This window comes from Leiobunum rupestre, chromosome 1, assembly GCF_980474605.1.
Source record: "Leiobunum rupestre chromosome 1, qqLeiRupe1.1.hap1, whole genome shotgun sequence".
Lineage (NCBI taxonomy): Eukaryota > Metazoa > Arthropoda > Arachnida > Opiliones > Sclerosomatidae > Leiobunum > Leiobunum rupestre.
The window spans coordinates 63,316,697-63,342,067 of record NC_143384.1 but is presented as its reverse complement, the minus strand read 5'-3'; the positions used below and the strand labels follow the sequence as shown (position 1 = coordinate 63,342,067).

The window sequence follows — 25,371 nt, the reverse complement described above, 5'->3', positions numbered from 1 at the left end:
GATATGAATTTGAACTGCAATATCCGTGATAGACCAAAAATTGTTCCACTTTCGACTACCATATCCAAAATATTTGAACATGAAACAAAAACACTACTATCTAAAAAACAAATCGAAAAACTACGAAACTACAAAATCCAATAATTAGGAATCTGTACAATTTAAAGAATATAATCTTAAGTTATTGCGATTTGATAAGAAAAATCCTATAACGAATCTTAATTAGGGTAAGTCTAATAGATGAAATTTTAAAACTCGCCAATAACGTTATAAAAATGATATATTTAAAAATAATTAATATAATGAGTACGATCTCTGCACAGAGGCATCGTCAGATCTGAAAAATTCTATTTGGTACTTCTTGAAATAAAACATTCTGATGTTTGCGATTTTAATTTACCTAGCTCATGAAAATATATAGTTCTTAACTTAAACCTCTAATGTCAACTAAGCTTAAAACTGTTAATTTAAAAACTTGTGTTCCGCCACAATATATCAATTAAGAGTAGAAAATGGAAAATTTCTGTTTAATCTGTTTATTATATTTTTCAGGGAACAATTTCAATTGGGCACCAATATTTCAAATTGATTGGTATTAGCTGGTGTTTGTGGATTATCTTCGGTTTGTCCTGCGTTCAAGCTTTATCGGTTTCTTCAAATTACTGGTTAGTTATTTGGACTCAAGATTTTCAATCGGCGTATACTAATCAAAGCGAAGCCAAATTATCACAAATGGCGTCGTTGTCAATTTATGGAACAATTACACTGTCTCAAATTGCCTTTACAATAATAACTGCGCTAGTGTTACAAATTTCAATGGCCAAAGTGGCGATTAAAATGAATCGAAAGATGATTTCGTCCGTTCTTCGATCGCCAATGTCTTTCTTCGACACAACGCCGGTCGGGCGCATCCTCAACAGGTTCTCTAATGACATGGAGGAAGCCGATCAAGGGATGAGTCGCCACATGTGCGGGCTCACCTTTTCCTCCTTTCAGATAGTGGCTTTTTTAATTGCAATATCTGTTGAAATTCCTTTATTCACTTTGGGAGTTGCAATTTGCATTGCTCCATTTATATTTATAAAGGTAAGAAATATTTTACGTGTACAATTCTTATTATCTGTGCGGAACACCCTCGGAAAATTTATTTAGACTGAATCAAAACGATTTGGATTAAATAATTAATTTACTATTAATATATTAAAACATGGTTAAAATGATTAATAATGATCTGAAATCGTTTTAAAACTGATTATCATTTAATAATAGTTATAAAGGATTCCCGGTAGTCTTATTTTTATCATAAAGTATATTAAAGGGGAACGGCCAAGCTTTTCCAAATATCACCTTATTTGCGTATTAAAAGATCAACAATATGTTTATTTTGTCTTGAAAAAATAGTTTTTGGCTAAAAAGTTAAAACGCAAAATAACGCCAAGTATTTGGGTTTGAATTTTCGCCGCCATCTTAAGGCGTATCGCCAGCGCCAGCAGCACCCTAGAGAGTTATTTGCGTACTATCCTAACTTTTAAAATCGCGCAATTTAGGCTTAGGTCTCGTATAACTGGAACGCGCGTGCAAAACAAATTTTTCGCGTCTTCAGCAGCGCGCGCTTTTATGTTGTTTTTCTGTCTCACCAATTTCTCACCATGTGTCCCAGCGGACGCGCGCTTTTTTATTAAAAAATTAACCACTTAATATTTTTTGATGCGGTTATAGCCAAAAATTTTAGTTCTTAACGGGCTATAGGGCTATCTAACTGGTTAAAGCTTTACCGTTCCCCTTTAAGTAATATCAGTAGTCTATATTAAGAGAAGCCATTAACTCCCTATTTCATTAGTTTGTATAATTATGATAGAAAATAATAGTTTTAACATTTATTACCTTTATAGTAATTACCAAGCTCAATGAAAACGAGGCGAGTTAAAATGTAAAGAATCGTCTACATTTTTCAAATGTTTTCTCCAATACTGCTCGCGTATGAATCGAGAGGCTATCCAATCATGCCAATGTTAGAAATTTTGTACATCTGTTTTCAGGTTTCAAGTGATTTCAATATTTAATTGATTAAAGTTATTAAAGCTACTTAATTTACATAATTTCAAGTGATTTCAGTGCTGATTTGTAGACCCGAAGTCACTCGGTAAGAATATATCGAGAGGACTATATTTTCTGCCCACTTATAGCTTTAACAAATCTGTATCCCTCCGAATACCTCTAGTTTGAAAACGAGATGTTTCACGATTTTGGGCGAGTTAGAGGCTTCTAGTAATATTTACAAGTTTTCACTTAAGGTAAGTGTGAAAGCACCGCCAGCAGTGGCAGTTGAACCAAATAGTCCAAGAGCCCATGAAAAAATAAGCATGTGATAAGGTACACGATGGGTCAAAGTATTTTTTAATTAGGTTAGTGACTTGTAACAAAGAACTGTTCGTCTTACGGGTCAAAATGGGGGCTCTCCGGAAATACGACGTCACTTCCGGTGACATTGAAAATTGACATGACCTGATATTGGTATCATTCGATTGGTCTCAACGTGCTCTTACCAAATATCGCTAAATTAACCTTCAAATCTAAACCAAGAGGGGTATAAGATTAAAAAACTAATTTCGAGCTCCTCCCAAATTTACATGTATAAGACAAAATTACTTTTTTAGTAATCGTTAGAAATATCTAACTAGAAATCAAAAATACTATTTAAATCTTTTCCGACAAGTCTAAGCGAAAATGTATTGAATACATTCAAATTAATTTTTACATGCACTTATATTTAAGTGATAAAATCGTTATTATTCATTAACTAAACTTATTTTGATCGTTGTTTGAGCATGTTTTCTAAAATTTTTGTTTCTATTGTACCTGGGATAAAATGTATATACCGTAAAAAATCTTAGCTCACCCAGAAAAGTACTTTTTTAAAGTGTTTAAATGGTTGTTTTATTATAGCTTTACTTCGAAAAAGCTCATCTACAAATGAAAATGCTGTTCGTCAATTCCAACTCTCCACTGATCACTCATTTTTCGGATACTTTGGCTGGAGCAACTGTCATTCGATCTCTTAAAGCTTCTGACCTATTCACGGAAAAAGCATTCAGATTAATTGACGACCACGAATCCAAATACTATTCATGGGCCAGTTTAACAAGGTTCGTGCATTTTATTTTAATTTTAAAGTTGAAGATAGTTAGTATGATCTTGCTTCTAAAAGAATGAGGTGCTCAATATACTTTCTTCGTGCACTTAAATCATGTAATATTAAAAACACTTTGCGAATACCATTTTACCAGATATTTCGATTAATCTAGTGATGTGAGGTGAAACCCCGGACCTTCTCCACCACTTCCTCCTACGCATTGTAACACGGCCACCTGATTTAATGACTTTAAAAATCGCTTGATGACTTGGGCCTAGGGTGGTGCCTCTTGGGTGTTATGTTATCCACATAACTTATAGCCACCATAATCTGGCAACCTAGAACAAAGACTATATAATTACTAATTTGGTCAGTCCGTGTTCTCTCTAGAGCCGAAGGCGGTATGAGTGGACAGGTGTATTTTGTATGTTACTATATTAATCTATATATCTAGCTAATTCAATGTTATTGACAATTCTAAAGTCATTCTTTAGCTTAGCTGATTATTATTAAGAGTTTGGATTTCAATCGGTGTGCTGATATTGCTGGGATGTCGTGGCCCCCTGGGATATGGTTAACCTCCTGAAGAGTCTATGACGCACTATTAACCACGCCAAAAATTAACAATACCTACGTATTTTTGGGGAAACTACACATTATTAAAAGAAAAACGAGGTTCTAAGGCTGAAAGGTCTTAGAGAGTCTTTAGTGAAATGTACATTTTTTTTTATTTTTATTAAAATAAAATATTTTAAGACATTTGACGAAAATAGTACACTAAACAAGATATCTTTCCAGGTGGATGAGTTTCAGAGTGAATCTGTTGGGAAGTGCACTGGTTCTTTTCGCTTCAGTATGGGTGCTCTTCGCCAAAGGGTATCTTTCACCTGGAACAGTTGGATATATTTTGAACAACATTAACACGGTTGGCTATAAGTATATTTTTACAGTAGCAATTGCCAATATGGGTATTATTTAATTAGGATCAGCCGATCCATTACGGAATGTATACTACTAAATTTAACCAAATAAAGGCCCTGTGCTAGGAGACATCTGAAGGCCCTTAATTAATGTGCAGGAGGGTGGAGGTCAATGCCTTACGAGGTCCGCCAATTTACACTACGAGGAGGTTGAAACCTTGTTGATAAGAACACAAAGTACAATGAGAAATCCAGAACTGGTGCCTTCATTTATTCGTATGCTTTAGCTTTTTAAATCAGTTTTTGGTATTTTTTTCTGTAACGAAGTAGATAACTTCTATCTTACCAAGTGTTTAGTAAAAAAAATATGCAATGTATAATAAGCCAAAAAAATCTTTTTGTGAAAAATTTGAGTTTAACCTGCAATAATACCAATAATGTTATAATTTATTATTATATCAACTGGTTGTTTCTAGTTCCTATAAATATATTTTATAGTATGCCAAAATAGCCCTTCCATTAAGAGCCGATCAAATCTTAGCCTAAAGGTTTAATAATTAATGCCTGATAACCCTGTAATTGACAAAAAATTAAGTTTTCGGCATACATCTGTTTATTACTATTTATATATCTTAAAGGCCTAGGTTTTCTTCTGCCTGTCCCCCTTTAAATAAGGCCAACATGTTCAGCGGTTGGCCTACCACTAGAGTATTTGTGCTCCACTAAGTTAATTTAAAGGGGGACAGGCAGAAAAAACCTAGGCCTTTAAGAATTTATGATAATTTCTTTTGATAATTTTTTATAGATTATTCCAGTTCTGTATCTCTTCCTTTTTTTCGAATGCAGCGTCGAAGCCTCTTTTCAGAATATTGGCAGAATATTTGAATACTTCACCTTAAAACCTGAAGTGAGTTCTTCATATTATTATTTGCGACAGTTTCTTTTTACAACCAAATAAAATATTGAGGTCGATCGCAGCAGGAGTATCATCTGATTTATGTTATTTGTCTGATGCCTTTTTTTGTGTTTTTTAATTGTTTTATAACAAAGCGTCTTATAATAATTTTTGGTTTTGCGTTTGTCGCAGCCTACTTCCAAGGGCTAGAAGGCCACATTTTGAAGCTCTCTGGTGCTCTTTTAACTCATCTTGGCAAATTGAAAAAAAAAAAACAGGCACACGTCTTAACTCATCCCCTACAACTCCTTAAAATTTTTGCATACTCATTTTAAACACCCTGTAAAATTTCTTAGATCTACGAGAAAAGGTGTATATTTTGCTCTTTGGTAAAACTGTCATATTTTGCAAATTAATTTTCCGTCGGAAAAATGAAAAAATTGAAAGGCCGATGTTACTCTTTAAATATTTGATTTTCTTCTTACTGGATCCATTTTGATGAAGTAAATTGTTTTCTTAATGCAGGCTAATTGGGAAAGTTCAAACGCAGCTTTGTCTCCGCAGTGGCCCGATAAAGGTCAAATAATATTTCGGAACTATTGTACTCGCTATCGAGAAGGATTGGACCTGGTTTTAGATAACGTCTCTTTTATTGTAAATCCAATGGAAAAAGTAAGAAATTAAGAAGATTTTCTATAATACCCTTTAAACATTTTTTATACTCCCTGAACTTATAATGATACCTCGGGCTTATGGTGTCGCCAAAAACTTTCCTCGCTCCGGGAAGGAGGCTGCGACCGATTTCGCAAAACCCATCGTAGGGGTTAAACCTCCGACCTGAGCGAGGAAAAGACAGAATTGAGAACGAGACCAAGAAGATGCGACGCGGTTTTAGATTGGTGTGCGCGCCGTGACTTTGACCCTCTCGGACAAGCTTCCGCGAGACGGACATGATTTTGTGAGACGCCTGAACAGTCTCGAATGTGAATAACACCGAAATATTGTACAAAGTGTACTAGTCTCAAATCTGAATAGTCTCGATTATGAATAAACATGAAACTGATTTAACTCGAACCGGAATAGTTTCGAAACTGATTTCACTCAAATCTGTTGGAAGGGAAACATTCCAGGCATTATAGGATTTCAATGGTTTCTTTACCTACGTAGGTAGGGTGTCGGCTGGAGATGCTTTTGCATCCGCTCTCTATCCCGAAGTGGGTGCTAGTCGTCCCATTGCTGTGCCTTTTTCCCGGATGAGTGGCTTGCGCCGAGGGTGAGACCAACAGTATTAGGGTTCTTCTACCCATGCTGGATTTGTGGACGCAGGCGTAGGGCATTCTCATGAGACAACCGGTGTAAGTGGCTGTTTGACGCTTGGTTCACCGGTATATACATTTCTGACCACTGTCATTCAACGTTGGTAACGAAACATTATAGTAGTACGGTTTAATAGTAATTGTTGGCAGTATGAATAATGCCACCAATAATATTAATTAATTAAATTTCTACAATTTTGAATCTTCGGCAATAAACGTAACTTAGAAAAGTTGCTGAATTTTAAAAGTGTGTGATTTTAAGGAATTGAGTAATAAAATCGGCAGCTTCCATAGTGCTTTCTATTTTCATGTTGCCAATTTTTAAATAAGCGTTTTATTAATAGTCAATGTTAACTGTTTAGATTTGAAATAAAAGTTGCTCTCCTGGAACTAAGACGTCTTATCATTTTATCAATTTTAAAAAAAGTCAGACCTTGAACTTCAAGAAAGCGCTGGCGGCGAGTGCCGATGGCCCACTTTATGGAAAGCCAGATACACGACAAGTGCCACGGCCAAATCTTACTGTAACGCTATTTTCGCTTATTTTACTCCCGTTTTGCTCAAAAATGGGGATACAATTATCACCCAAGAGAGAGAGATGTAGGAACCAGAGTCTGACAAGCCTAGAAACGAATGATCAAAGCTTGGAACCGTAACAATGGGGGATTTTTCCCGCCAATGTTCCGTCAGCACACCGGTTGACCAAAGAAGTGAAATTCTGAGTATTCGGAAGTCCTTCCTCGTTACCGGCTTTCCAAACGTCCGGATTTTGCCGAGGCTCACTATGTTTCATGGATGTACAACCGCTTAATTGGAAGGCCTCCCTCGCCAGTTCCCTGTTCGGGACATTGGCGTTTGATAGGTCTGGGTTTCCAACAACCATAACAAACTAAATCCTGACGAACTGGCCCAAACTTTCTACAGGATTCTGCTGGAAAGTTTGAGGGGCGACTTCCGCACTCGACCAATTAGCAGATTGCCTCTGAACCCTAAAATGCCAATAAGGATCCAGAGCAGATAGGCCTACTCCCATAACACCAAATGCAAATAAGAGATACCGGCTAGAATTAGCCGGCACCCCGGTGGCTGCTACACTCACCGCACCACCAGTAACGGGGGGCACTCACCCAACCTGCCCTAAAGTTCCACCGTAAGTCAAAGTTGGATCTAGGGATTCTAAAGCGGTGTGATTAATGGCTTGCGCGAGAAGGTCAGAATCAATAATCTTGGCCCCCTGCGATAACTCTTTCAGGGTGGCGAATACCTTTCGGGTGACATTGACGTAACACTCGAGCTACCTTATGGGCCTCAGTGGCGTTTCCCCCAATACACCGGTAGTATTCAGCTATAAAGTGAATATACTTTGTCAGAGGTTCATCCACACCTTGAGTTCAGGTATCCAACTCAATTTGGATAAGCCTGAGATAAACGGCGGCCACATATTCGTGGCGAAATGCCTGACGAAAAACGTTCAAGCAGGGAAACAAACCGTGGAACGACCACCAAAGTGCATCGGGTCCCCGCATGCATGACGGTAGTACCTGCACTTTACTTTGTAACCGCCTGATACCGGTCTCTCGGGGAATTAAAACGGAGACTTCTTGACGGCCGGACCCATGTAATTTGGCACTTCTACATTTAGCTTAACCCTCGAGATTTTGGCAGCGCGTGCTCCCGCATCCCCGTTGCAAAACCACCCAAGGCCTCGCGCAACGCACGAGCTATGACTTGCGCCATATCCTCCTGGGCTAGCACCATTACCCCCTTCGCTTCCCAAAACCATTCCGGACCTAGTTTTAATGTAAGACTAAAACCGTGACACTAAAAACCCTAGAGCGACCTAACCCCAAAACCCCTCCGAAATATCCACTGGGAATCAAAGGCACCACCAATACACTACAAAAAAATACACTAACACTAAAAATTTAAATTGACCTATTCTCTCGTACATTCAACAACTCAGGCCCTACGTTAGAAGCCAATTGTGAGGTCTGGAAATTATTGGCTTATGTTTAAACCATGGACGAGAGTCAAACTCTAAAATACTATATATATATATATATATATATATATATATATATATATATATATATATATATATATATATATATGGCAAACAAATAATAAATATCTCTAGAAGAGAGAATAAAAAAGATCCGACCCGCTAGGTGGCACTCCGGAACCAAAGAGAATAAGTCCAATGTCCCGACGTCCCTTGTATAGTGGGCCCATAGGCTGACGCTATCGATCCCCAACCTAATTGGCTGGAGACGAAAGCCCGCCAAGAAATCTTTGCGAACTCACTGTGGTGCAATAGTAAGCGTCACTGGTAACTTTATCCCGCTCGTACCTTACGGGTCAGAGGTCTCCACTTTCGTAGAATTCCGAAGATGGACGACGCGAACGAGGATGAGTCATCCCTTCCTTCCCCAGCAGTGTTGACCCAAAACAACGAGATAACTCTCTGAAGTAAGGGGAAAGGCTGTTAGGGACAAAGCCTACATTTGCGGATGCAAATGCGGGCTTTAAAAAGCAAATGCTTTTAAATATAAGCAAATGTTTTAAAATAAGCAAATGCTTTTAATATAAGCAAATGTTTTAAATATAAGCAAATGCATTTAATATAAGCAAATGTTTTAAATATAAGCAAATGCTTTTAATATATGCAATTTTGTAATATAAGCAAATGTTTTTAATTTAAGCGAATGTTGTTATTAGGATCAAATGTTTTTACAATAAGAAAATGTTTGGCTATTGAAGATATAGACCTAAATTATGATATCGAAATATTTCAAATGTCAGTTAATTTTCTAGGTGGGCGTGGTAGGACGAACAGGCGCTGGAAAATCTTCTTTGGCATTGGCTCTGTTTCGAATGATTGAGCCAGCTAGCGGAGAAATCATCATCGATGGACAAGATATTAGCAAACTGGGGCTCCACGACCTGAGATCCAGATTAACCATCATTCCTCAGGATCCAGTTCTCTACTCGGGTAATCTCAGATTCAACTTGGACCCTTTCGAATCATACAGTGACGATGAGCTGTGGAGGGCAATCGAACTAGCTCATTTGAAGAATCTTGTCAAAACGTACACAAATGGTTTAAATCACGAAATAACGGAAGGGGGACAGAACTTAAGGTCAGATAATAAAACTTATGCATATTTTATCGGAATTATTTAGGTTGTATGTTAGAAAAATTTTAAATCCCGAAATATCTGCAGGGTGTGGCGGACAAGTCTTCAATATTTAAAGGTCGAATTCTTTAAGAGAAACTGAACCTAAAATGTGTGAATAATATAGTCCTTAAGTGAACAGTTTTAGGATATCAGTCCAGGAAAGTTCAAATAACTATTGAAATACCTTAAAAAAACAATCATATTTTTTATGTTAAAAAACGTACGAAAACTAGATCGATTTGAATTTTATAAAGATATCCTTTTATTACAAACTTTTTTCGAGATGTAAAATTTCATTAAATGAATTAACTTACTTGATTTCAATCATTTGAGTGGTAAATTGGCGTTATTTCATTTTAGTTTAGATTTATTTTGGTCACTGAAAAAACCACATTTCCGTTAACTTAACTTATCCTCAAAAAAAATTGCAATAAACGAATAATTTTGACCGCAAGGATGCTTTTCTAAAATCAAATTTCAATAACTGTTCTGGTGTTAGGCAAAATAACTAGAAATTAAATCAAAGTCGAAATATCTAGGCGTACAAATCTGAGCCTAAAATTAAGTTGTCATTTTAATACCTTATAGATAAATAATAATAATATATATATTTTAATTCAACGAAACCAGCCATATGTTTGATAGCAATACCTTTTTTTTTCACATTTCCCGAAATGGGCAATTTCATTAAATTTCAAACTTCTGCTCTCTCGACTCAAATCTTGTGAGTGGTAATTTGATTTTGTTTCATAAAATCGCTTCACCCAAAGAAATAAATGCATTGAGAGCAAAACGTTAAGGTTGACCAAAACTTACTGTGTTTTATTCCTGTTCTCAAAAGAAATGAAATGAAATAATGAAATCTTACTGCTCAATAGATTTGAATGAAGTAAGAAAAGTAATGTAATGTATCGGTGCATCTCGGTGAAATATACCTTTAAAATATATTCATAACAGATACATTTCAAATTTTTCGTGAAGTTTTGAAATGATTAAAGTGGTGTTTAAAATATGTCTAACAAAATGAACCAGCCAATAATTGCCTCTTCGTGGTAAATACATTCTTACCTATTATAAAACTTTTCGGGATTGAAATTCAAGGTACCACATCCCGAAAACGTGATCGGCTGGAGAAGTCGGTTTTAACAAAGAGTGACCGTTAAATGACGGATAATAACGAATGCTTATTTAAATAGAATTAACTAGCCCTAGATTAAATTTTGAATATAACTATACCTCTAGTTACAACTATAATATGATTTTGCTTTATTTTCAATATAAGTACCGTTAAGTTAAACACAATAAAAAATAAAGGAAGTTCATGAAGTAGTTCAAGTAAACATTACTTTTTTCCAAGAAAATATAACAGATGAAAAAAAGATAAGTAACCGAACTTTTAAATTAATCGTTACGTAGCTTCCTACGTGTCATTGTTCATCGATTTATTTTTTTTACAAAACGGATTCTATCCAATGTGGGCTATCTCAAAGTGGTACACAGCCTAGTATTACTATTGAGAAAACTACTTGTTTTCGCTAGCCTTGCATCATATGAAAATTTACTACAGTATTAACATTATTAGAATAAAAGTTTAGTTTTTTTCATTAGGTCAGCGTATTCATATCAATTCTCTACTTTTATCATTTAGCGTTGGTCAGCGTCAACTGGTTTGTTTGGCAAGGGCACTTCTGAGAAAACCAATGATATTGGTGATGGACGAAGCGACGGCTTCAGTGGACATGGAAACAGATGAGCTTATTCAAGCGACAATTCGAGAGCAGTTTAAAGCTTGTACAGTCATCACTATCGCGCACAGAGTAAACACTATTATGGATTACGACAGGTATTACAACCAAATCGATCGACTAACCTAACAAACAAAAATTTGGGTGGCATTTTCACATCGCAGCCCGAAATTATCTATCCATTGCTTAAAGGAGCTTTCCTGAGCTGGTCGGTTTTCCTTTTTCAAAAATTTGCTTACGTGGCACGAAGGGCTTGCCACTTCTCTCTTGCGCATTGTAACCTGGCCACTTTAAATTTGATTGATGGTTTATGTGCCTTAAAAATTAGCTTAACTTCCCTTTTTTCGGTATAATATCTTTTTTATGAGGGGAAAGTAATTATGAGGGAAAATATCTTTTTTGATAGATAAACTTCAATCATTACTTTAATTTGAATAATTTACCGATTGATAACCGCGAAAAGCTGGAAGTTATGAAATGTATTCAGACCTACAGATTCCAAAAGAAAAGTGTGTTAATTTTTAAATAATCCGGCAAACATTTTAATATCTTTTACTTGAATGAAATTATAGCCTTATTACATGCATCATGCCTTCCAAAGTATCATTCGAATTCTTTCTATTTACCGATGCTAATACCAAAGGTACCAATCTAGTGCAAAGGCACTTGGAAGTCTTCATGAAACTCTGCTTTTGAATGTAGGCCGTCAAATAATACGTGGTCTCAATTTGATATTTGCAATTAACTTATAGGTATTAAGCATTCATATCTTCAGGTTTAGGTTTGCGGAACTCTTGGTAAAAGGACTCTGAAATCAGAATGTTACGGCCGAGTTTAAGGCACACATTATAGTTGTAGCGCACTTCACAGCTAGTGGCCTAGACGTGTTATTTTTACAGTCATACAAAACTACTGAAATTATTAACTGTTAACCTTAGTGACAAATATTAATTATAGGAAGATACCTACGTACCAGTAATATCAGGGCTTCGCGAATACTCGATCATCATCGAGTAACCGAACTCTAACTCGAATTAGAAACACGTAAGCACTCGTTGTTTATCACGTCCTCGGGAAGTCGATTAGCTGATTAAGCTGCGTGTTCATCTCGTACAGTAATTATTATACCCGGTCTCGTTCGTATATTCGAGCAATGGTTGTGTATTTTGGAAGATCGATTATCCATAAGCTATAGAAACAGAGCTTACGCAGTCTTGAACGGATTGAGAAAAGTAAACGGCCTAAATGAAATAGTAAATGTGTACGAAAGGGGTCGGAGACCATCGCCTTTCAATGCCCTTGCGAATTTTAAAAAATGCTTTAAACGAACTTTTTCAGTACGACTCTTATGTTATGTTTTGGTTTTAGTTTCGAACGTCACATTGGCGTTCCCTCTAATAGAGTTTTTAATAGTGGTTTCAGTGGTTTTAGAATAGATTAACAATTTCACATGTTCTTAATTATGAATAATATTTATTACAAGTTTTGAAGCAATGATCGTGTTATGTCAATGAAGGCACCCAATGATGGTCTGATTTTTCGGAAGTAGTTACAGAATCGGCAATCAGAATGCTCTCAGAATTCGAATCTAGGGCACTAAATTAATATTATCTATGATTAAACATCCATTATTATCGCTGGATACATTTAGTTAATAATGACTGTTCATTAATTTACTGATAACTACAAGTTCGTACGGGCAGCAAACACAAATGTGATAAACAAATTATATTTCAAGTGGAAATTGTATAATCCAAATGAAATTCGATAATCAAGTACCCGAGTAAAATAGACTGTTAAAAACTCTTTAACTCGAATAAGGAGTACAACTTCATTACCCGACTCGGTTACCTAATTCAAATATTTTCGATTCCCGATCTCCTAAAACCACTATTTGCAGAGCTCTTTTCAATTAAAGTCGGCCGTCAGTGGCCTCTTTTATCTCTCGATTTTTATTCTGCACTAGCTCATCAGCAAGGCTCGACGTGGTAGAGCAAAATGCCGTGTATTTCACCGATGTTTTTACAACCTAAGCTTAAATAAACTTTAAATTCTGCTAAATATTTTAAACTTGTCTCAACAGATGGCGCGTTTCAGACTTTAAATTCGTGTAAAAAATTGATTCTTTGTCTAATTCGCCCACGCTTAAAAACGTTAGACATAAAGGTAAAATTTGCCGATACCTTATTCTCCACGGTACCAATTGTAATCTTCAGATAACATTACGTTATTATTACCTCGGCTTTTGAATTGAATTGGCTATTTAGCCACAACCAGATCCAGCCATGACGTAGGTTTTAGCCACGCAAACCTACCTTTTCAATAGAGCCATCTTAATTTTTATTTTTTTATTGTAAAGAATGTTGTGTATCAAAATTATTTATAACATTAATATAATATTTTCTCATGACCTAATTTCAAAAGTATCCGCCATGAACTATTGTGTTAGTTAATCTTTGACGCAACGGAACGTTAACATAAAGTTTCGATGTCGCTTTAGTAAAACCGTTAACTAAGATGTCAAAGCTCAATCTTGTATTGAGTTTATAAAACATAAAATTACTACTAATAGCATAATTTTCTCGTAGGATTTTGGTTCTGTCTCAAGGTAAAATCGCCGAATTTGGCCGACCTCAAGATCTTCTGAAAGACAACACGACGTTGTTTTTCGAACTTTCAAAATATGCGGAATTTGGAAACCACTAGCTTGTATATTAATTGGTTGTAGCGCAGAGTAAATATGAAACCGTCTTTTAATCAACGAAACTGTCCACCTCTATCAAATAAAGTACTTTTGTGAATATGAAATCTTGAGTGATATAAGGGCCAGCCTTCTGAACAGTCAACTTAAACAGTGTAAATATGCAACACAGCGGTTTCAAATATCATAACGGTTGGAAAATATCTTTAAGTTTTAATATCAAGAAACCATTTCCCATAGGAAAAGGTAGGCGGTAAGTCAGATGATAGCGACATTCAAGCAAAAGATTACTTACTTAAAATAAACTGCTTGAAAAATTTTTGTTTTAAAGGGATCATTATTAACTTAATTTTGTGAGAAATGCGGAAAATTTAATATAACTAAAGATACTATCAAACAAATACAGCTCGAAAGGAAATCTTACCAAAACCTTTCTAAATGAGTCAATAATTTTTGCCATTAAGACATCATATCACCACAAAAAAGGTTTATTCTGGAGCTTTGTATATCTCGAAAGCGAAGTAATTTTGATTTAATATATTGCTAAAAAGTGTTTTGTGGAAACTTCACACACTTCCGCTTAAATACTGTGGTGTTCTCAAAGGTAGCAATACTTCCTCGAGTTTAAAATGCAATTCGTAATAAATGGAAAATGTTCATTTAATACAAAAATTAATTTGGTTATTGTTAACTAAAAAATGTCATCTTTGCTTTGTTGCGCAAGGTCCCATACATTCTGTAAATGTTATTTCAATAAAATCACAAGAAAATTAAAATAGCTGTACTTGTTGGTCGTTTAACAACGTCTCAAGAATTGTTTTGAGAAATAATTTTATTTCAAGAATACAGTCATTCTTTAGCAAGGGTGTTTTTCTAAGCTACAGCTTAACTTCACAATTGCTATATAAATCAAGGCTCTACCATATAAGTATTTAAAGACGTAAAGATTTCGTGGCTTATGACTTTAATTGCGAATTAAATAAAGTTTTGACTACAATTAACCTTTTTATTATCTTTCTTACAAATTCTTAAACTGTTATTAGAAAACCATATAAAATGAAAAAGGGTTTTCTATTTTAAATTTTTGAAAAGTTTCTAAACATCACACCTATATCATGATGTGCATCCAAAATAAAATTTAGATTCGTGTTGTATAACTCTTTGCAATACAGTTAATAGGTAATCTTTTTTTTAACAAATTATTTCGTAAAAAATTTGCCTTCTTATAAATAACTTTAATGGTTGTTTCAAAAAAGTGGTGCTCAGATTTTGTCGCTAGACAAAGATTCTCGTCATATAAAATAAAACATTAGACAACATTTTAATTTTCCAGGTATTGAAATTTAATTTCTTCCGCTAGAACAGCTCGATCATGATCCAATCAGAAGGACCCTTTGCTTAAACCACCCATTCCCCGCAGCCCTCGTTCTAGCATAAACTCGTCAAAGTCGGACCCTTTAAAAACCTGTAAGCATCAACGCGAGTTATTTTAAATTTCTGGCGAATGATAGCTTTGGTCTTTAAATTTCTGGCGAATGATAGCTTTGGTCTTTAAATTTCTGGTGAATGATAGCTTTGGTCTTTAAATTTCTGGCGAATGATAGCTTTGGTCTTTAAATTTCTGGCGAATGATAGCTTTGGTCTTTAAATTTCTGGCGAATGATAGCTTTGGTCTTTAAATTTCTGGCGAATGATAGCTTTGGTCTTTAAATTTCTGGCGAATGATAGCTTTGGTCTTTAAATTTCTGGCGAATGATAGCTTTGGTCTTTAAATTTCTGGCGAATGATAGCTTTGGTCTTTAAATAGAGGCCATAAACCCATTCCACGAACAGAAGAAAATAACGTATTTAAAAAATTAAATCATCATTAATAATAAGTTCCTTCATTTATCATTGATATAATATTAATTTCTTAATTTTATTAAAAAGTCTCAGATGCAAAAATCGAATTACTTGTATCAAAATAATTATGGTTTAAATTTTAAAAATAGCAATCTAATATTTTACTTTACCTATATTTAAGATATTAATCACATCCCGAAAATTGAAATTCATAGTCAAACATTAAAGGGTTACTTTATTTCAAGTGATGATAAAATTAACGAATATGTAGATTAGTCCATTATGCAAAAGGGATAAAAAAGGTAAAGCCTAAACAAATTTGAAGAAATTTGAAAACTTACTAATAGCTCGTACCGATAGGTCTTCGAGCAAATAAAAAGACGCGAAACTCTGACCAAATAGATCTTCGAGTGCAAAACTAAATTAAATTAAATTAATTAGCCAGAAATTACAACGTTAGACCGGTTTCGTCCTATTTGGGACTCATCAGTACCGTGCGGGAAATCTGGCTCGCGACTATAACACCGAATCAAAAACTAAGCCTAAATATTAAAAATTTCAAAACGAGTTGCGTTGCAACGGAAAGCCGAATAGGGTGACAGTGCATGGTGGAAATTAGTATATACGCAATGTTAAGTTAAAAGGAACCGCCTTTGGACTGCATTGTAAAGGATGATAAAATTAACGAATAAGTAGATAAGTTTATTATGAAAAGTGATAATAAAGTTAAACCCTAAACAAATTTTAAAAAAATTAAAAACTTACTAATATTTTAGCTCGTACCGATAGGTCTTCGAGCGAATAAAATGACGCGAAACTCGGACCAAATAGATCTTAGAGTGAAAAACTAAATTAAGTTTAAATAAAATAGCCAGAAATTACAACGGTCGTTTTCTGCAAGTAACCAGAAAAAGTAAGGCGCCGTCAACACACCTAATCCCAGCGCTTTCATCCTCGCTGAAGCGGACAATAGAAAAGTTTCCATTGGGTGGGTCAACCGGCTCAAGCGTTAAAAGTAAATACAAAAATCTGTCCAATTGAGAATAAGCTCAGCGTGTAATACGAAGCTAACCAAAATAAACCGCAAATTATTCCCAAATAAATTTAATATAAAATAATTTTGAAAACCACATAATTACACTAGAATATAAACGGTGTGCTTAAAATTAACAAATATCTAGGTAATCGTTCAAAACCGCGGGATGATCTAATCCGAACTTCAATATAAGGCTGTTTTCTTCGGAAACTCAAAAATCATGATCATTGTTGAGTGTCTTCAAGATGTGGACAGACATTACATTGACGGTTTGAACATGATTGAAATGACGAGTTACATTATTCTTATCGCTGTGACTTCAAAAATCAACTAATTGTTCCCTCATACAATCAGATGTAAAGCTTTTGGTAAAAGGTGCAACTTTATCCTTGAAAAAGTTTGGCTGACGGCTATCGGTATGAAAAAAATTGTTGAAATCTACGATATATTAGATTTTTTAAGATTTCACAATCAACAAAGTTTCCTTGCTAGATAATATACACTCCAGATGAAATATTTTTTGAGAAACATGCCCTGGCCGATCAACCTGAGGTGTACCTTGTATACTAAAATATTCTTTTATAAAAACCATTCAACTTGAACTTTTAAGGCACAGGGTGTAGGATCTATTACTTGTACACAGACAGACCAGCTCTTGGTATAATTTATTACATTTGACATTTTCTTGTACATTTTTGAAACCATTTTAATTCGAAAGTTTGAATTCACTTAACCTTTATTTTGTTGTACGTTCACTACCCTTTCAATAAAAAATCGTGTTTAATATCCCAAAAATACGTCTATACGCCCAATAGACTTTTCAACAACAGGAAATAGAGCCTAATCATTACTGTGCCAGTGACAAGAAAGCTAATGATGTAGCAAGGCAGATCTGTTTATATTCATTTACAATTTAATCAACTGCACTATCATTTCATGTTAAAGAAAGTAAGGGCTTCTAACATATGGTAAAGACATAATCCTCCGTGAGTTGAGTGTAATAGAAAAGAGCATAGCAGGTACAGGGTGATTCCCACTTCAGTCTAAAGCAATGGTTTTACAATTTTTGAACTAATTGTGGAAATACTATACATGTAAAGCATATTATACTTAAAAAAGATAAAAAAGCTGAAACCTAAACAAAGGACCCCGCACATTTAACATGGAGAAGTGCTTTCGGCTAATTTTGATGAAAATTGGGATTTAGGTAGAATGATGCTACTATTAAAATCTGTGCCATCTTATTTTAAGATTTTTCAGTGTGAGTTTTTTCCCCGACTGGTACGAGCTCGTCTGGTACACGGATTTATTTTTAGCTTTGTAATATTTAATAGATTAATTCAGTATTAATGTTGTGTGAGCGCGACAAACGACTGCATGTTGACAACCAATATTTAAAAAAAAAATATTTTATAAAATTATTAAAAAAAACATTTTGTTTGAACAAAAATACCTATGGACAATGTCGATGTCCAGACGTTTTTTACTGTTTATCTCAATCCACCTGTGGGTCACCCCGTTACGCTCATGCGCTTAAAATCAATCAAATCTTCTCGGTATTTCATTGCCTCGTTAAAAAGGTCACCCTACGCGATGGAGTCAAAGGTCGGGGACGTTTTGCATGTCGTCCAGCATCAGACATTAAAGGATTAGAACTCCTCCTCCTTTTTCAAACGGGCTTGGGACCGGTTACGGCGGAGTTTATTTGTGTGCTTTTTTAGAGCGAGTTCCCTTGACTCTCGCTTTTTGTGCTATTTAAATCAACGGTATTAAATAAAAAGCTACACAGAAAAAACAACGTTTAGAATTTAAACATTTTCCTAAACGCCATCTTGTAACGCTTTTTTAAGCACGTTTTAAACCTAAACGCGATTAGACATCAAGTGTTTAAAAGGTAAACGCGTTTAGACATCAAGTGTTTATAAGGTAAACACGTTTAGACATCAAGTGTTTATAAGGTAGACGCATTTAGTCACTAAGCGTTTATGTGACATAAGTGTTTAGCCGCCAAGCGTTTAAACGACAAACGTGTTTAGCCGCCAAGCGTTTGTATGATAAACGCGTTTAGCCGCCAAGCGTTTGTATGATAAACGCGTTTAGCTGCCAAACGTTTGTATGTTAAACGCGTTTAGCCGCCAAGCGTTTGTATGATAAACGCGTTTAGCCGCCAAACGTTTGTATGATAAACGCGTTTAGCCGCCAAGCGTTTGTATGATAAACGCGTTTAGCCGCCAAACGTTTGTATGATAAACGCGTTTAGCCGCCAAGCGTTTGTATGATAAATGCGTTTAGCCGCTAAGCGTTTGTATGATAAACGCGTTTAGCCGCCAAGCGTTTGTATGATAAACGCGTTTAGCCGCCAAACGTTTATGTTATAAATGCGTCAATCCCCCATTCGTTTGTGATAAACGCATTTACGCGCTTGTATATCGTGGGTAATTTCATGTGTATCTGTCTTTCTACTGTACACAAGCCAGTGGACAAAACAGACAAATTTATTTGCAGCGAGCGTTTTATTTTAGAAACTAGTAAAAGAATATATTTTTATAATAATAAAGACTTATATTTTCGTTAACTAAATTAAGCCCTGTTTGAGCTTATCATGTCCGCATTTGAAACATCGTCCTTGGAAATCTCGATGATGGTGACGACGGCTACGGGCTCTACACCTTGTTACTGCTTCGTCCTTTGGTTCCGAAGTGGAAAAGCGTACCACTCTCCTTACTGGACTAGCTGGCAAGTGCACAAATTTCACAATTAGTGACCAAGACGAAAAAAAAACAATAGTTAGTAACATTATCGAGCTGGTCTAACTATATATAGTTGAAAATTATCTTCATTAGTCTGTGTGCACCCTCTGAGTGTGATGGTAGCAAGTTAAATTTTTCATTGCATTAACTTTTTTAAATTTAAGTCTGAAATTTTAGTTTCCACATATGTCAATACGTGGTCAATGTAAAGTAATTAAATTGTAAAATCGGTTTAGGATTTAAAAAATACTCAAACGTTATTAAATAAATCTATAATGAATAAGAATAATTGTTGCATTGGCTGAAAAATTAAATGGAAACAAGGCTTAAACACTGAACTTGAGAATGGAATTTTTATTATACTAAAGTTTTATCGCTTTTGTTAATTAGATTTGAATAAGTCGACTTACAATAATGAAATAATAAGAAAACTGTAAACTTACCCGATTTCAATTCTCTGTTCTGTCTGTTGGCTATTGTTGAAAAATGCCACAACTTGCTTTGGGCTTTGGTAACTCGTGTAACACGTTTAATATCTAAACCCCTGGAGGTAGTTTTATTGTTTTTTTGTCATTTCTAAACACGTAAGTTTTATTAATGTTTAAGAGGCGTTTATCTTAAGCAGTGTGTAGTGCGTGGTCGTTAAGTTTTTACCGCTAGGTGCTGGAAGGTTTGGGTCCACTTGCGCAGTTTTCATTTGCGCAGTTCCATTTGCGCACTTCCCACTCCCGCAGTTTTCGTTTGCGCACGTTCCCAATTGCGCGTTTCCCATTTGCGGAATTGCTATTTGCGCAGCTCCCCATTTGCGCAGTTTGTCATTTGCGCAATTTACCATTTGCGCGCTTTTTCCCGATTGCGCAGTTTCCCGCTTGCGCGGGTTTCTCGTTTGCGCAGTTTCCCGTTTGCGCGGTTTCCCTATATGAAAACGGTGCCTACGCTCCTGCGGCGCGCCCGGCTAACCTAACCGTTGCGCGCTTCGCGCGCTAACCTTGATATAACAACCTCTATATGACAAACCTGCGCCAATGAAAAACCGCGCAAATGAAAAATATCTGCGCAAGTGGAAAACTGCGCTTACGGAAAAAGCGCAAATGGAAAACTGCGGAAATGGGATACTGCGCAAATGAGAATTGCGCAAATGGAAAACCACGAAATTACATTTGCGGAAATGGGAACTGCGCTAATGGGAACTGCGCAATTGGCCCATTACCTGCTGGAATTAATTTGTCAATGGAAAACGTGTAGAGCCTCATCGAAAACATAAGAATATCGTTGGTTCGAAAAATTAAACGAATTTTTCACTAAAAAGTCCGAGTTGATAAAGTGACAAGTTGGGCTAGCTAAGTGTGTATTTCTCTAATTTTGATTATTTTGATAGTAATTGTACTATGGTAATTTTTTCTCGATAATTTTCTATTTCTACAACATTTATTAAAATTGGCAATTATCCCATGAACTTGAAGCATTTAAATTTAAAATAAAACTATGAAATTGGTTGCCAATATGACTAACTGTAGGCCTAGAATAAAGAGCTACACGGAGACGTTGGTAACTAAATATAGGAAAATAATAAAAGGTCAGTGAACACCGCTCGTTCATTTTGTATAAAATATAACGCATGCTGTTTTTCAAATTATTATGACATTTAATCGTGGTTATAATAATAATAATAAAGAAATAGTATATACTGTTATTTTAGAAAAGGCTAAGGTTATATTTGTGAAATATTATTTACTGATATTTCTGATCAGGTTAGGGTTAAATTTGTGAAATAATATTTACTGCTATTTCAAAAAAGCTAGGGTGAAATTTGTGAAATATTATTAACTGTTTTTTCTGAAAAGGTCAGTGTTAAATTTGTAAGATATTTATTTACTGATATTTCTGAAAGGGTTGGGGTAAAATTCCTTAAATATTATTTAAGCTTATTTCTGAAAAGGTAAGGGTTAAATTTGTGAAATATTATTAACTGTTATTTCTGAAAAGGTTAGGGTTAAATTCCTTAAATATTATTTAAGCTTATTTCTGAAAAGGTTAGGGTTAAAATTGTGAAATATTATTAACTGTTATATCTGAAAAGGTTAGGGTTAAATTTGTGTAATATTATTAACTGTTATTTCTGAAAAGGTTAGGGTGAAATTTGTGAAATATTATTTACGGATATTTCTGAACAAGTTACGGTCAAATTTTGGTAATACTATTTACGCTTATTTCAGAAAAGGTTAGTGTTCAATTTGTGAAATATTAGTTACTGATATTTCTGAAAAGGTAAGGTTAAAATTTTTGAAAAGTTATTTACTCTGAATAAGGTTCGGGGTTAATTTGTGAGAAACAATTTACCGTTTTTCTAAATCAAATTAGTTTTATAAGAAAATAAAAATTTTATCTAAAAGCTTAAAAAGTTTTTTCGATGCTTTTGGTTTAATTAAATCAATTTCATTACCAGTACATGTATTTCGTCTGAAAATATACCACATCCGTAAGTACTAATCTTTAATTTATTGATCCTATCTTTTTCGTTAAAAAACAAAACTAGTATTAAAAGTAGAAAACAGTAAGCTTCCTGTAGAAAGTGTTTCAAAGTGACTACGCCTATTAAAAAAGGCAATTATTGAATTTCGATTTCTATTCCTCTAATGCCATAAGTAAATATAACTTTAACACATTCTGAGGCATTTTGGAACGTGACTACCTCATCTCCGTGCTTTTATTTCGAATTCTACTACACTTAATGTAGTTGACTTGTATAATTAATTGTCACATGTTCTAATAAGTTGAGAGGCCTCGATAATTTAATTCACATTTCGTATCTTAAACCTGCTATGGCGTACTTCACTTATGCATAATATCCCGATATGCATCTTATGTATGGACTCACTCAGGGAAATGTGGTGGAAGCGCGGTGCTGGTATCAGGTGCACTTTCCTCAAAGATAGCTTCCCAATCAACAAACGTTCACGGCGGTTGACAGACGCTTAAGAGACACTGGAAAAATACAACCCACGGGACCTACTACTGAAGAAGGAGACGTTCCGGAAGACGTGGAGGAGTACTTACTATCTTCGAAAATCATCCTACGACAAGGTAGAGGTAGGTTGGACGTCCATTGTTAGTCGACCATGTACCTGTTTCGCGTATTCTTCGAGGACACTAGAACCATCCATTCCATTTACAATAGGTTCAATATTTTTAATGAGGCTGATTATCCAAAACAAGTCGAATATGGTTAAAGGTTTCAGGAGAAGACTAACGACGTCAATTGGTTAAGTACGCTCTTAGTCTCTGATGAGGTGACGGAATCTTAAATTTACATAATTGTCATGAGTGGCAGCAAGAAAATCCGCACGCGACTTTCATTAGGTCGCATAAAGTATAAAGTGTCAACGTCTGGTGCAGAACTGTTGGTGCCCATTTAGTTGGACCGAATTTTCAACCACCAAGACTTATTGGTGAGTCGTTCTTAACTTTTCTACAAGATACTTCACAGAACTAACTTAAGACGTACCGTTAGACAACGGAGCACCACCTGATTTTAGCCTTCGAGTTATTGCTCATCTTGATGCCAAGTTCCCTCCGAAGTTGAGAGGTCGAAGCGGAACTGTTGCATGGCCAGCCAGATCTCCTGATTTTAACCCTTGTGATTTCTTTCTTGGGGCCATATTAACGACTTGGTATACAAGACTGAAGTTCGAGACGTTGAAGACATACGTCAACATATAATTTACACATGCGACACAATCTGAAACACGCCAGAAATCTCTCATCGTGTTCGATAATCTTTCCGAAGACGCATCCAAGCTTGCCTACACGCCAATGCGGACCATTAAAAACAATTTTAGTAAATAAAATGTAATGTTGTTAGGTAACCTCTCAGAAACCATGAAGCAAATAATAATTTTTTTACTGTGTCTCTTGGTAATTTAAATCACCTGGTCATTATTTTATATCGTAACGATAGCATACTTCTAGATGCGAACGCATAGTAAGTTTTCCTACACAGAAAAAAAGGTGTTTAGATACTATATACTTTCTTAAACACCAAAATGCAACAGAATATTTATCATGTTTAAAAAACGATCATGTTTAGGCGACATCATGCGTTTAGAAAATATACGTGTTATTTGATTCTCATATTTATCGTTGAAACGTGTTTAGATAGAATACGTTTAGAGATTAAACATATTAAATGCTTTTGGATCTTACAAAGAAAACACGTCTAAAGATTTTTAAGGTTAGTTTCTAAAGATGTTCAAATTTCGGGTGTTGTGGTTTAAAACATGCGTTAATTTGCCGTATACGCCACTCTTTGAGTAGCCGTACATTTGAGTTGTTTAATTACGATCTAAAATAACATTAATATTAATTTGCTACGAATTAATGAAACCCACTGCCTATACTGTCGATTTCATTTCTTTAACTGCCTGATTATCTTTTACCGATATTTATTTAAATTATATTTGTGTTAATACGGCCTTAAATCACATCAAAAGTAATGCTATTTTATTAATTTATAGTAGTTCATGTTCAATTATTGATGTATATACATTAGTGTTATTTAATTAGTCTTAATTACCAATAACTTAAAATTATGGGATGATATAAGAACCCGGTCCATATAGTAGTTAACACTTAATATAACGGTGGTTGACAAATATTATTTTGTTTAGAAAAATAGAAAACGAAATTAAACGAAATATATAGACAACGCGAAATATACATTAAACGTGTAATGCAATATACACTTATTAAACATCAGTGTTTAGCATTATGTTTAAAAACCACGAAGTTTAATTTCTAAACATGACCTCTTATACCAGCTGTTCCGGTTTGGAACACTACCGGAAAGATCTTGGAAGATTGTTTGAGAAACTCGTTTTATTTAAGCAGATGTGTTTAAGGAAACAACACCAACTCTTACCCATGTTTAGCTTTCAAACATGTTTAGATGTTAAAAACCTAAACACCTTTTTTTCTGTGTAGTATCAATTTTTATTCACTTATCTCATAAAATGTTTTTACTCTATATTGCTACCCATACCTAACTTTTAGTTCTGGGGACATCTTGAAAAATTGGTACATTCATGACCTACGACAACGCATTATTGATCGCTGTGAAACCTTTCGCATCCAACAGTGCCGAAGCGTATAAGGAGCCTAATTACGTCAGGCATCTGCTGAAGTTTCTAACTTGCTAGCTTCGACAGTGCATTAAATTTGACCATAGTTTTCGGTCGCAAATTCGTAACATGCCCCAAGCCTTCGAAAGGGTTCATGAATGATTTACGTGTGCCCCACGAGATTATTTTTAACACTTTTAGAAATTCAGTTAAATTTGTAACTATTGCATTAGAAGAAAATAAAATGAAATTCAATAAGTTACTTTCTTTCAAATAACGTGGTTACTATGAGACACCTTGTTGCGGTTTCAATTACCAACGAACCGTTAATACAAGTTATGTTTATCTTATGCTTAATAAATGGAAACAATTCGGTCCAAGGAATAATTGAAACTGCACATATGCGCGTTTTTCTACGTTTCGGAAGCCGGATTTTGACGTACAATTACTCGGATACGGTTCAATTTAGGCTAACCTTTCTTCGGAACGTTTCACTTCCTTGTTACCCAAATATCACGTCTGTAAATGTTTGCCAGATTTATCTGAAATACCATGTATATGTATATAATTATATCCTTTAAACCTCTTATTACGATCGGATTTTTTTAAATAACGTAAAATTGATATAGCTTCCATAAACTGTGCCAGACACATTTTACAGGGGAAAATAAGTAATGCAATTTGTACTCTAGAAAAAACATAATTGTACTATTGCTGTGGAAGAACTTAATGATATT

The 25,371-nt window shown here is 35.0% G+C and overlaps 1 protein-coding gene across 1 annotated transcript in view; it reads left to right on the top strand.

Annotated features, from left to right (window-relative positions):
• Nucleotides 1-13,894, top strand: part of LOC149964404 (multidrug resistance-associated protein 1-like) — a 36,514-nt gene extending 22,620 nt beyond the window's left edge. Inside the window, exons 9-16 of the mRNA XM_090167205.1 lie at nucleotides 553-1,086; nucleotides 2,947-3,146; nucleotides 3,932-4,058; nucleotides 4,859-4,960; nucleotides 5,474-5,620; nucleotides 9,079-9,404; nucleotides 11,092-11,286; nucleotides 13,777-13,894. Coding sequence (XP_090023331.1) covers nucleotides 553-1,086; nucleotides 2,947-3,146; nucleotides 3,932-4,058; nucleotides 4,859-4,960; nucleotides 5,474-5,620; nucleotides 9,079-9,404; nucleotides 11,092-11,286; nucleotides 13,777-13,894 — 1,749 coding nt within the window. The remainder of the gene's footprint in view (nucleotides 1-552; nucleotides 1,087-2,946; nucleotides 3,147-3,931; nucleotides 4,059-4,858; nucleotides 4,961-5,473; nucleotides 5,621-9,078; nucleotides 9,405-11,091; nucleotides 11,287-13,776) is intronic.
• The last annotated feature ends 11,477 nt before the right edge of the window (nucleotides 13,895-25,371 follow it).